The following is a 12,772-nucleotide window of genomic DNA, read 5'->3' on the forward strand; positions in this document are numbered from 1 at the left end:
GGCGTGCAAAATTATTCAGCCCCCTTAAGTTAATACTTTGTAGCGCCACCTTTTGCTGCGATTACAGCTGTAAGTCGCTTGGGGTATGTCTCTATCAGTTTTGCACATTGAGAGACTGACATTTTTTCCCATTCCTCCTTTCAAAACAGCTCGAGCTCAGTGAGGTTGGATGGAGAGCATTTGTGAACAGCAGTTTTCAGTTCTTTCCACAGATTCTCGATTGGATTCAGGTCTGAAGCCTACAGTAGGAGTAGTGCTTTAGATTCACTCCGTAGTTAAATATTTGGTTTGTGTGACTGTGAATAAGTACATTAGTACAGTGGTAGTAAATAGTGCATTGCAGTTTACAGCAATTAAATCCTGGCAAACTATAGTATACTCTAGTCTATTTTATCTGCCTTCTGGTTAAAAGTGATGCCTAGAATAAGAATGAGAGATTGTCTGGTTCTGTTGTCGGAGTTCTAAGATGTCAGAGTTTTCTTAATCTTTCTTTTAAAGATGTTCTTTAAAGGTCCAATATGCAGAAATTGCTCCACCATTTCCTGATTGCTAAATTTGGAATAGTTTGCCTAATTTCAGTTTCTGTGACAAAACAAGCTATGTGTAGTGTAGTGCATTGTACCATCTAAACCGCTGTGGAATGTATTTTACATAAACAAACATTTGGTATTTTTAGCTGTTTGAAGCTGGTGTACAATGATTCAAAAGCTAAACTTAAGAACGGGAAGCATAGGAATAGCGCACATAGAACAGATCTGCCGCTTCTCAAACTTGCTTTCAATTAGAATGGCAGATCTATAACTCTCATTTCTGAATTTGGTCATGTCGCCCAAAAGGTTACATATTGCAACTTTAAACATTTTAAGGCATCCCTGGCAGTTTGACCTTATCTGACCTGAAAGCATCTGTCAGCCTGATGGTATCTTTGTGACAGTTAACAGAGCATTGGCCTGGACCAGACACATGTGAGTCTGTCAAATACATCTTAAATGTCATTACGTTTTATCCATCTCTGCATTGCCTATATTTAAAGGTCATGATGTTGTTTATGGACCACTTTTGCCATTGGACGGCTGGAGTGTGTGTAGTGAGTTTGACACACACACATTAGTTTCGTGTTCTATACAGTGACGGAGGCCGTCATATTTTTTTATCAAGCTCAGCACATCCCAGCGTCAGACCAGGAGAAATAGTGGCCTATCTCTAAATAAATAAAGACCTCCAACTCTCCAGTCTAAAATATTCATAATGAAAATCGAGCAAGGGTTACTAAACTACATTTACCATTCCCCCTGCACCAGAAGAGATGAGCTAGCATTATGATCCAGTGCTGAAGACATGTTAGGATGTTTCCACTCAACAGTGGTGAGAGATGGAGGTAGCTTAGAAGACAGAAAGACAAAGAGAGAGAAAGAATCGAATGAAATGCACAGATTTTTCCTTTCTTAGCTAGAGGGAGAGGTGGGAGGCTGATGGTGGATGGAGAGACAGAGAGGAGGGGGAAAGCTGTGGTTGATGGACAGAATAGACACAGATAGAGGACAGTGCTGATGTAGGCACATAAGAGTTGAAGAAACAGAGGAGGTGCTGACTGACAGACATTCAGTGGGAGGACACTGTGTGGGCCTTTACAGTGACAGAGAACCACTGTTCACTAAGCATACCACACAAACGCACGCACGCACACACACACACACACACACACACACACACACACACACACACACACACACACACACACACACACACACACACACACACACACACACACACACACACACACACACACACACACACACACACACAGAGAGAGACAGAATAGAGAAAAAGAAAGGGAAAGCATGGCGAGTGGATGAAGAGAGAAAAGATGATAAATCACGTGGCAGATGACGAATGTACGTGTAACATGTAAACTACATGTGTAGAGTCAAACTGATAGCTGACATTGGTGGAAAAAAGTACCCAATTGTCATACTTCAGTAAAAGTAAAAATGGTAAAAGTGAAAGTCACCCAGTAAAATACTACTTGAGTAAAAATCTAAAAGTATTTGGTTGTAAATATACTTAAGTATCAAAAGTAAATGGAATAGCTAAAATATATTTAAGTATCAAAAGTAAAAGTACAAGTATAAATCATTTCAAATTCCTTATAAGCAAACCAGATGGCCACATTTTTTTGTTTTTATTTATTTACATGTTGGTTTGAGGTTATCATCTTCTTCATTTGGTGAGGACAGTCAGTCAGGCATCACAACCACTATATTTTTCTTTCTTTCTTTCTTTCTTTCTTTCTTTCTTTCTTTCTTTCTTTCTTTCTTTCTTTCTTTCTTTCTCTCTTTTTTTCTTTCTTTCTTACTTTCTCTCTTTCTCTCTCTCTCCTTCTCTCTCTCTCTCTGGCTTTTCTCTCTCACCCCTCTCTCTTTTCTCTCTCTCTCTCTCTTGCTATCTCTCTCTCTCTCTCTCTCTTTCTCTCTCTCTCCCGCTCTCTCTATATTTTCTTCTCTCATTTTCAACATCATTACTGTAACCGCGGAATACTATTTCAGTGTGCTGGCTTTTGGTCTCTCCTTGTGGAGGGAAATTATACTGACATATATCATTCACCCTACATACCATATACCATACCATGTCATTTAGATCATATGTCAGATGATATGTCTTTATCTTTCTGACGTGGCTGGATGTGGGAGTTTCCTACCACAACACAGGCTGAGCCTTCATGATGTACTCAAGGTCAATTAGAGATTGAAGGGAAATATATGGCTCTGGGGAAATGCATCCATATGCACACACATAAACACACACATAAATGCACAAATACACACATACATACCGGCACTCTCAAACAAGGAGCAGTACACACACACACACACAGGAGGTAACCCTCCGCAACTGCAGGGCGAAGTCAGTGGGCAGGAAAATGTAGCGGATTTTACATTCATTCTAATCAGAAGCCCATCTGAGTGTTTCCAATTATGTCCAATTATTCACCCTCTGACTTCATAAGGCTCTGTCTGAGAGAGAAAATACAGAATCATTACCCAACCACAAGGACACACACACACACACACATCCACACACACACACACACATACACACACATACACACACACACACACACACACACACACACACACACACACACACACACACACACACACACACACACACACACACACACACACACACACACACACACACACACACACACACACACACACACACACAGTGTTGGCAGGAAGGACATCAAGCTGCATTGTGTTCCGGGCACATTGGACATCAGGGTCAATAATGTCTTCATCCTCTCCAAGCCTCACTAACCTCAGTGAAAATAAAGTGTGTGAACGTTTGTGTGTATCTGTGTGTGTGCGTGTGTGTGCATGCGTGCATGTGTGTGCATGCATGTGCGTGTGTGTGTATGTGTGTGTGCGTACGCGTGTGTGCGCGTGTGTACATGTATGTGTGTGTGTGTGTGTGTGTGTGTGTGTGTGTGTGTGTGTGTGTGTGTGTGTGTGTGTGTGTGTGAGCTCTGAATGTGTCGAACAAACAGAGGGGCCTCACATTCATATCTCACAGTTTGACTTTCTGCTGCGTTAGCTCATTAACTGATCTGACAGTACAACAGAGTGTGTGTTTGTGTCTTTGTTCACGTCTGTGTGTGCATTAGCGTATGTAAGCAAAGCATATGTGGGTACATGGTTGACAAGCAATTAACATCGACGTGCGTGAATGTGTGAGAGAGATAGAGACAGGGAAAAGAAAGCATTCATATTAGAGACTGTGTGTGTGTGTGTGTGTGTGTGTGTGTGTGTGTGTGTGTGTGTGTGTGTGTGTGTGTGTGTGTGTGTGTGTGTGTGTGTGTGTGTGTGTGTGTGTGTGTGTGTGTGAGTGTGTGTGAGTGTGTGTGGAGAGCTACTGACTTAGTTCAAGCATGCGTTAAGAAATGCGGGTCTGAGAGCTCGTTAACAGAGACTGTTCCTCTGCTCCCCCACTGTCTTCCAGTCCTCTTGAACCTACGCGTCATTGCATATTCATGTAGTCACGCTGCACAGTAGTCTCAACACTGAACCAGTACGCAGCATAAAACAACTTTAAGACGACAATACTTATCAGCCTAAAATAACATTTAGCAATGCTTGTGCTCATTCATACCTCTTAGTTCTCTACCTGAAACCTATTTCTGATTAGCCAGTTTCCTACTGGTCATACCATTCACCATTCATTTGATAGTCCACTTACTCATGCAGTCATAACAGTGTAGCTATATGTAATCTTGACAAGGTTTACATAGATACTAGTTGGTATTTATGTGTGCAGTACAGGTAGCCTACACTACAGTACCAACTTCAACATAGCTGAAAGTTTCCTTAGTAAGTGACACCTGAAACTCTACCCCAATAGAGAGATTACGAGTGACGGTCTGATGGACAGAGATAAAAAATGTTTCATTGAAATACTGTACAAGGACTTTATCAACTATCATCAATCTGCCACTTACCCAAAAGCATCCTGTAGTACCCTTCCACTCTCCCCCCTTCAATTCCAGTTTAGATGCTCTGCTTACGGTTCCTCACTCCCGATCTATGACGTTTATCCTCTTTCTCCAAAATGCTAGCTATTATTTTCTTCTCACTTATTCGTCACATCAATCGATGGAGAGGAATGACTTTTAAACGATGGAAGAATTGTCAAAAATCCTAAAGTCTGCACTCTTCTCTCTCTCTACCACTCTGTCTGTCTCAGTCTGTCCTCTCCAGGTGAGGGTCTTCAGAAGCAGGGTCTGGTTGTTGCAATTATGTGGCTTTGCTGTTGAATGCAGTTGAAAGGTGAGGATAGGAGCATCACAGCCATCCAAACCTCAGTATGAACCACCACAGTATTCTCCAGTGCAGTGTTTACTGCAGTGTATCCCCTGTGATGGTTTCACTTCAGCAGCAGCAACATTAGAGAATTCCCTCTGACAGAACCTCTCTTCAGTGGAAAAACCTCTGCACTGTAGCAAGCCTGTGAAACACTGGCAGCCTCTCTCTCTCTCTCTCTCTCTCTCTCTCTCTCTCCCTCTCTTTCTCTGTCGCTGTCCCTCTCCCTCTCTGTCTCTGTCTCTCTCCCTCTCTGTCTCTGTCTCTCTCTCTCTCCCTCTCTTTCTCTGTCTCTGTCTCTCTCTCTCTCGCTCTCTCTCTCTCTCTCTCTCCCTCTCTTTCTCTGTCTCTGTCTATGTCTTTGTCTTTGTCTCTCCCTCTCCCTCTCCCTCTCCCTCTCTCTGTTTTTTGGGGTTGGGTAAAACCTAAAGGCACCTTACATACCTGTGCTCTGATTGGTGGAGGCCTGGGCCAATCAGAGCAGCCAGTTCATAGCACTTTCTGGGGGTGTTAGAATCAGGAGGCAGACGTTAGCTCGAGTGATAATGTCGCTGTCACTTTTTGCTCTCCCCCCTCTCTGTCTCCCTCTCCCCCCTCTCTTCCCTCTTTCCTCTGTTTCTACCATCAGTGGATCTCTCTCTCTCGCTCTTTCTCTCTCTTTTGCTCTATTTAAGTGTTTTTAATCTTCCCTCTTACCTTCTGTTTCTGACAGCACAGTATCATATAATAGTCAGAATTTTCTCAGTTTCCCATTTCGAATACTTATTTCTTACTTTGTGTGTGTGTGTGTGTGTGTGTGTGTGTGTGTTCATTTTAGTGTTCATTTTCACACTTTTGTGGTGTCTTTATGCATCCACTCTCAGAGGGAATTTCATACTGTGTGAAATTGTTAAAAGGTTTCTGTAACTCTATACAGAGTAGAAAATTAACACTGGCTCTGTGAAATTCACTCTACACTGGAGTAAACTAACAGGCATTTCACACTCGCTGTAGTGAACTAATTAGTATTTCACTCTACTTTGTATTGTAATAATATGCACTCACTCTACTGTGTGGTGAATAATCACACAATTTCATGCTACAGTGGAGTGAAATATAATGAAATGGTTTATGGTGTAAAGTTGCACATTCCCCATTTACCACCCATAACTGTATTTGTTAGTGACAAAGATATGGTTGTTGATTTTTTTCTTTTAATTTTACCAAGTGAGTTCCTAGGCGAATGTTATCATTAAAATGAAACTCTATGACAATATACATTACATATATCATAAGGTCTTTGATAGCCTAGTTTTTTCCTAACTCAGTGGTGTTAGGAAAGTCCTGGTTTACAGTTCACATCAGACCTGCAAGTCACGTTATGCTGGCTTGCAAAGTAATGTGTAATTCCTATTGGAATCCAGACAGTTAGGATATCCAACCATTTTTTATTCACCCACAACCCCCATTCAGAATGACTGTCGGGATAGTGGAACTTGATTAAGGTGACTACCTAAACCATTTAAACTGTAACAACCATTTCAGTAACAGGTGCAATAAATCTAACTAACTGATTGGATTCATTTAGGAAAAAGTATGTCATTAATCATTCTGTGGTTACCATGGCAATGTGAGGTAGCCTAGGCAGAGAGCTCTTTATATATTTTATTTTTATTTTATTGTTTATATGTGTTGTTGTTTTTTGCTTTATTGAATCAACTTTTTTTGTTCTTGATGACTTGTTAATAGATGAACTGAAATATCAGGTGGAGTTCCACGGAATTGCAGGACTAATAATGGCAGGTCAGTTTATATTTCGCTTGGCTAGCTAATATGATCTGAATGATGCTCAACAGCATTGGCTTTTTAGCCTCCTGCCCCAGTTCCTAGAGGGAAGTGGACTTCGGCGTGAGGGGACGCAGAGGCTCGCTTCATCTAGGGCTTTTCTGTACAACTGCTGAGGTGTGGTGGTCTTACTGGCGCTTTTACAGTCGCCAAAGCATCGCCCAGGTGGGTACGTTTCAGTAGTGGATGATCTAGCCTACCAATGGAGGAGGAGCTGTGACTACCGAAGACGACGAGGTGCCCATTGAGGAACATCTGTCTGTCAGATGTCTCTACCTTCCTGCCTGGCTCTACCATCAATCCCCCTCCTCTCAAGATACATTCTTTTATATTTGTTTTGTTAAATTGTTTTTGGTTTATTTATTTTTTAAAGCGACTTTGATGTTCTACTTGGTATGAAAAGAGTATATAAAATATATATGTATTATTATTTTATCTTTGTGTAGCATAAGATTAATCAATCAATGTACACGCAAAAACATAGATATTAAAAACAATCCTAAAAAATCTACATGCAGTAGAGCATGCTGGGAAATATGACAATGCTGGGTGTGGTTTTGACCCTCCACAGTGTAAAACAATAACTCTGGTTATTAACAGCAACAATAGGGGTTGTTGTATACCGCTGAGTGTTATTTTCACTCGTACAGAGTGAATTTAACTTCTGAATCAAGACTAGAAATGTAACACTGAAAAATCAACACTGGACAATTTGCTGTGTAGTCATACTGAATGTACATGTAGCGTAGTAGAATTGTGTGGACAGAGCAATGGAAAGAAAAGAGAGGTAGAGATGGGATGGTGAATGACAGCTTGAAAGGCTGGTGGAGGGGATGGACGAAGGGGAGGTGAGATTGAGATAAATGCAAACTGATGAGGGATTAAGGGATAAGGTGGATGAACTGGTATGGCAGAATTAAAGAAGTGGTTGACAACGGTGTGACAGGCAGAGGTGCTGGAGATTCATTCCTCTCTATAATTATTGTTCTCTGTTGGGAAATACTGACATCAATGTCCTGCCGTCATCAAGTAAATTATTACATTTACGGCATTGTAATACATGCACACCCATTGTGTTCAATCAACCATTTACTAACAAACAATGTTCCCAAATCCCTCACGAATCCGCCATCTGACCCCTATTGTGATTCAGCATGGAGTAGTCCATCTCTGAGTCAGACCCTTTCTCACTTTGATGTGGCCAAAACGCATCAGTAAAAAATGTTTTTATATAGCTGGCAAGGGGACAGGGTGTCTGTCTATAGTGTGTGTGTGTGTGTGTGTGTGTGTGTGTGTGTGTGTGTGTGTGTGTGTGTGTGTGTGTGTGTGTGTGTGTGTGTGTGTGTCTGTGTCTGTCTCTGTGGAGGCTATAGGGTTTCCTTATTAGTAGAGTCAGTTTGAATAATGCAGGTAGGGTTGTTGTTGTGGCCAATGGTCCAGGTGCTAATGGAGCTGTCTTTGGGCCGAGGGACAGACACTGTACGACTTTAATGGATGTCACCATGAGAGCCTGAAACCATACCTCTGGGCTCAGGTGACAAAGCAGGGAGATTTTTTTTGTGTGTTTGTACTGTGTGTGTGTGTGCATATCTGTGTGTGTGTGTGGTTTCACAGGAGTTGTAAGTAGGTCTGTGGTGGTCAAAACATTTTCTCAGCAGGTTATTGTCATGCAAAAGACTGCCAGCCTCACGGTAATTTACCGTTAATGAACATAAATATGTTTATGACCTCCACACATACAAGCCAGATACAAGGCGTTGACGTGTGCCTTTGGAACATCAAGATTAAAAAATGTCTAATAAGGGCCTCCCGAGTGGTACAGCCATCTATGGCACTGCATAGCAGTGCTAGAGGCATCACTACAGACCTGGGTTCGATCATAACTGGCCGGGTTAGGGGAGGCTTTGGCTGGGGGGGCTTTACTTGGCTCTTCGTGTTCTAGCGACTCCTTGTTGCGGGCCAGGTGCCTGCAGGCTGACCTTGGTTGTGAGTTGAACAGTGTTTCCTCCGACACATTGGTGCTTCTGGGCTAAGTGGGCGGCTGTTAAGAAGCTTGGTTTGGCGGGTCATGTTTCGGAGAACATATGACTCTACCTTCGCCTCCCGAGCCCGTTGGGGAGTTGCAGCAATGACACACAAACGAAAACGGGGAGAAAAGGGGGGTAAAATACAAAAAAATATATAATAGTAAATAAAATAATAATAATAATAAATAAATGAAAAATGGCTAATAAATCTATGTAATATATACCATCACAATAAATATATTATTTATTTAGGCAGGTTTAAAAAAAAAAAACATGATATAAAGAAAATGTATTTCAGAAGAACAGAATATGACTTGGCTTACTGCATTGCGCCATGTCATAGGCTGAAGGCTTGTTCAATAAGCAGACAAGATATGCTTATACACTGTAAGTCCCGTGCAAATATTTTATATTATATAGTGGCTATGTTGAGAGTAAAAGTGATAATTTGAAACAGGTCCTATAAACTAGATTTAGAGTTATTTGGCAGGTTTAGTTGAGAATGATAAAAACCTTAGAATGTCTTAGAAATCAAAACATATATGGGCTACATAATATAACTATAGACTATTGATGATTTGAGAAAGTCGCAAAAAAAAGCTTGTGCTCTGTTCCTTAACTCAGCTTTCACATGGGATTGCATATACAAATGTCTGGATTTATAAAAAAAATAGTAATTATTTCACTCCACACATCAACCACTGTTTCAGGAGCATGCACCCTCTCGCTGCATGACAAGTGATATTCCTGTAGCTAAAGGTAATACAGTGGGGCAAAAAAGTCTTTAGTCAGCCACCAATTGTGCAAGTTCTCCCACTTAAAAAGATGAGAGAGGCCTGTAATTTTCATCATAGGTACACTTCAACTATGACATAAAATCCAGAAAATCACATTGTTAGGATTTTTTATGAATTTATTTGCAAATTATGGTGGAAAATAAGTATTTGGTCACCTACAAACAAGCAAGATTTCTGGCTCTCACAGACCTGTAACTTCTTCTTTGCGTGGCTCCTCTGTCCTCCACTCGTTACCTGTATTAATGGCACCTGTTTGAACTTGTTACCAGTATAAAAGACACCTGTCCACAACCTCAAACAGTCACTCTCCAAACTCCACTATGGCCAAGACCAAAGAGCTGTCAAAGGACACCAGAAACAAAATTGTAGACCTGCACCAGGCTGGGAAGACTGAATCTGAAATAGGTAAGCAGCTTGGTTTGAAGAAATCAACTGTGGGAGCAATTATTAGGAAATCTTCCTCGATCTGGGGCTCCACGCAAGATCTCACCCCGTGGGGTCAAAATGATCACAAGAACGGTGAGCAAAAATCCCAGAACCACACGGGGGGACCTAGTGAATGACCTGCAGAGAGCTGGGACCAAAGTAACAAAGCCTACCATCAGTAACACACTATGCCGCCAGGGACTCAAATCCTGCAGTGCCAGACGTGTCCCCCTGCTTAAACCAGTACATGTCCAGGCCCGTCTGAAGTTTGCTAGAGAGTATTTGGATGATCCAGAAGAAGATTGGGAGAATGTCATATGGTCAGATGAAACCAAAATATAACTTTTTGGTAAAAACTCAACTCGTCGTGTTTGGAGGACAAAGAATGCTGAGTTGCATCCAAAGAACACCATACCTACTGTGAAGCATGGGGGTGGAAACATCATGCTTTGGGGCTGTTTTTCTGCAAAGGGACCAGGACGACTGATCCGTGTAAAGGAAAGAATGAATGGGGCCATGTATCGTGAGATCTTGAGTGAAAAGCTCCTTCCATCAGCAAGGGCATTGAAGATGAAACGTGGCTGGGTCTTTCAGCATGACAATGATCCCAAACACATCGCCCGGGCAACGAAGGAGTGGCTTCGTAAGAAGCATTTCAAGGTCCTGGAGTGGCCTAGCCAGTCTCCAGATCTCAACCCCATAGAAAATCTTTGGAGGGAGTTGAAAGTCTGTGTTGCCCAGCAACAGCCCCAAAACATCACTGCTCTAGAGGAGATCTGCATGGAGGAATGGTCCAAAATACCAGAAACAGTGTGTGAAAACCTTGTGAAGACCTTGTTTGACCTTTGTCATTGCCAACAAAGGGTATATAACAAAGTATTGAGATAAACTTTTGTTATTGACCAAATACTTATTTTCCACCATAATTTGCAAATAAATAAATTAAAAATCCTACAATGTGATTTTATGGGTTTTTTTTCTCATTTTGTCTGTCATAGTTGAAGTGTACCTATGATGAAAATTACAGGCCTCTCTCATCTTTTTAAGTGGGAGAACTTGCACAATTGGTGGCTGACTAAATACTTTTTTGTCCCACTGTATGTTAACCTTTTAATGATGGAAATATACAAAATGCCCTCTTACTACACTATTCAAAATCAAATACAAATGATCTATAAGTGTAGACTAAATGAGTTGAACGCCCCGCACAGTCAATGAACCAACAGCACAGACTAGGCCTATACGTTTTCTCCCAGACTCGTGGATAGAAAGGTTGGAGCGTAGCATAAGGTAACCAGTCCATTCAGTATGCATAATATTACAGTCCACACTCGAAGGCCATTACTAGAATTAGTTTAATTTTGGAGTATAGGCTAGACCGATTACGTACTTAATTCAGACTTAATTAAATCCGTTTTTTAAATGTTTTCTTTGTGTGTAATATGCGTTAGGCTATGTATTATATATCTGCACAATCATTATTTTAATAACGTTTTTTTGTTGTTCGTGCTTGAGTTCATATATAGGCTTATAGGTATGCATAAACTCTAATACGCGAATGGGTGTTTTTAATTAATTAAATTAATTAGAAAGCGCTGTCCATTCCATGTTGTTGAACTTATTTTTTCAAATTGATGATCACAGTGAGGTGTTTTAACAGCACAATACTGTTTGGAGGATAACGGTTTGATGTGATTTTTTATTTAATTTGCGTTGATGTCAGTCAGAGTGGTTATAGAGACAATAGAGAGTACCAGGCCATTAGGACCTGATGGATGTTAGCAAGGTGGGTACTACCAACGCATGTCAAGAGTTCACAATTGTGATTACCATGACTTTCACGTGGAATTTGACTGTGGTCATGACTCGTGACTGCCGGTGTGGCGCTAAGATTGTCACCGCTACAGCCCTAGTTTTAAGATCGGTGAGTGAGAAGTGAGGACTTGGGGTTTTCCGCAGTAAAATAATAAATAGTTAGCAAAAACAGCGACGCGTTGGAGTATCTAGACCCCAGCCTGAATGACTATCTCAGTCCAAAACGTTGTAAATTAAGTACATCTTGTGTCTTTGGTTTGAGATAATGTCATCTCGAGTTGTTCAGGATTACCCAATTAAACCTTTGAAAATGTGTTATTGGATGCCTTGATATGGTTATCTATGTGTGCGTTACTCTTTTTACCATTAGCCTCTCTTTTTACTGTCTCTCTCTTTTTACTATCCCTCTCTCCTCAACATATCCCTCTCTCCGATTGCAGTGATAAAATCCATAACCACGTGGACAAGCTTGTTAAACTCTAATTTTATCCCTGGTCGTAAACAGATGGTTCAGAAGAGCCGGACCAAATCTTAATCAAGACCTCATCTGACAACTAAAGCAACCTGGACTCAGGGGTTGACCTAACATAGTAAACAAAAATCCAGGACACTCAAATTAGTATGATATGTTATGTTGGGTATGGTATGTATTAATTTGTGGATGTCCATTATCCATTTTGTATGATATGTTAAGAATTACAATTTGCATGATACACTACATGACCTTAAGTATGTAGACACCTGCTTGTCGAACGTCTCATTCCAAAAGCATGGGCATTAATATGGAGTTGGTTCCCCTTTTGCTGCTTCAGAAGCCTCCACTCTTCTGGGAAGGCTTTCAACTAGATGTTTGCTATGGGGACTTGCTTCCATTCAGCCAAAATCATTATTGAGGTCGGGCACTGATGTTTGGTGATTAGGCCTGGCTCACAGTCGGCATTCCAATTCATCCCAAAGGTGTTCAATGGGGTTGAGGACAGGCCTTTGTGCAGGCCAGTCAATTTCTTCCACACCAATCTCGACA

General features: G+C 41.2%; 1 protein-coding gene across 4 annotated transcripts in view; it reads right to left on the reverse strand.

Annotated features, from left to right (window-relative positions):
* The window catches only part of LOC110494325 (zinc finger protein 385A), a 77,218-nt gene that overhangs the window by 59,375 nt on the left and 5,071 nt on the right, over nucleotides 1–12,772 (reverse strand). The window contains exon 1 of one of the 4 annotated variants that reach the window (XM_036950410.2): nucleotides 4,499–5,269. The exons of 2 other annotated variants lie outside the window; for them this stretch is intronic. In XM_036950410.2, coding sequence (XP_036806305.2) covers nucleotides 4,499–4,508 — 10 coding nt within the window. In that variant the 5' untranslated portion in view covers nucleotides 4,509–5,269. Of the gene's footprint in view, nucleotides 1–4,498; nucleotides 5,270–12,772 lie in introns of those variants that run through there. One more of the 4 variants, XM_090205727.1, reaches the window with a different exon arrangement.

This window comes from Oncorhynchus mykiss, chromosome 17, assembly GCF_057628025.1.
Source record: "Oncorhynchus mykiss isolate SJ-2025 chromosome 17, ASM5762802v1, whole genome shotgun sequence".
NCBI lineage: Eukaryota > Metazoa > Chordata > Actinopteri > Salmoniformes > Salmonidae > Oncorhynchus > Oncorhynchus mykiss.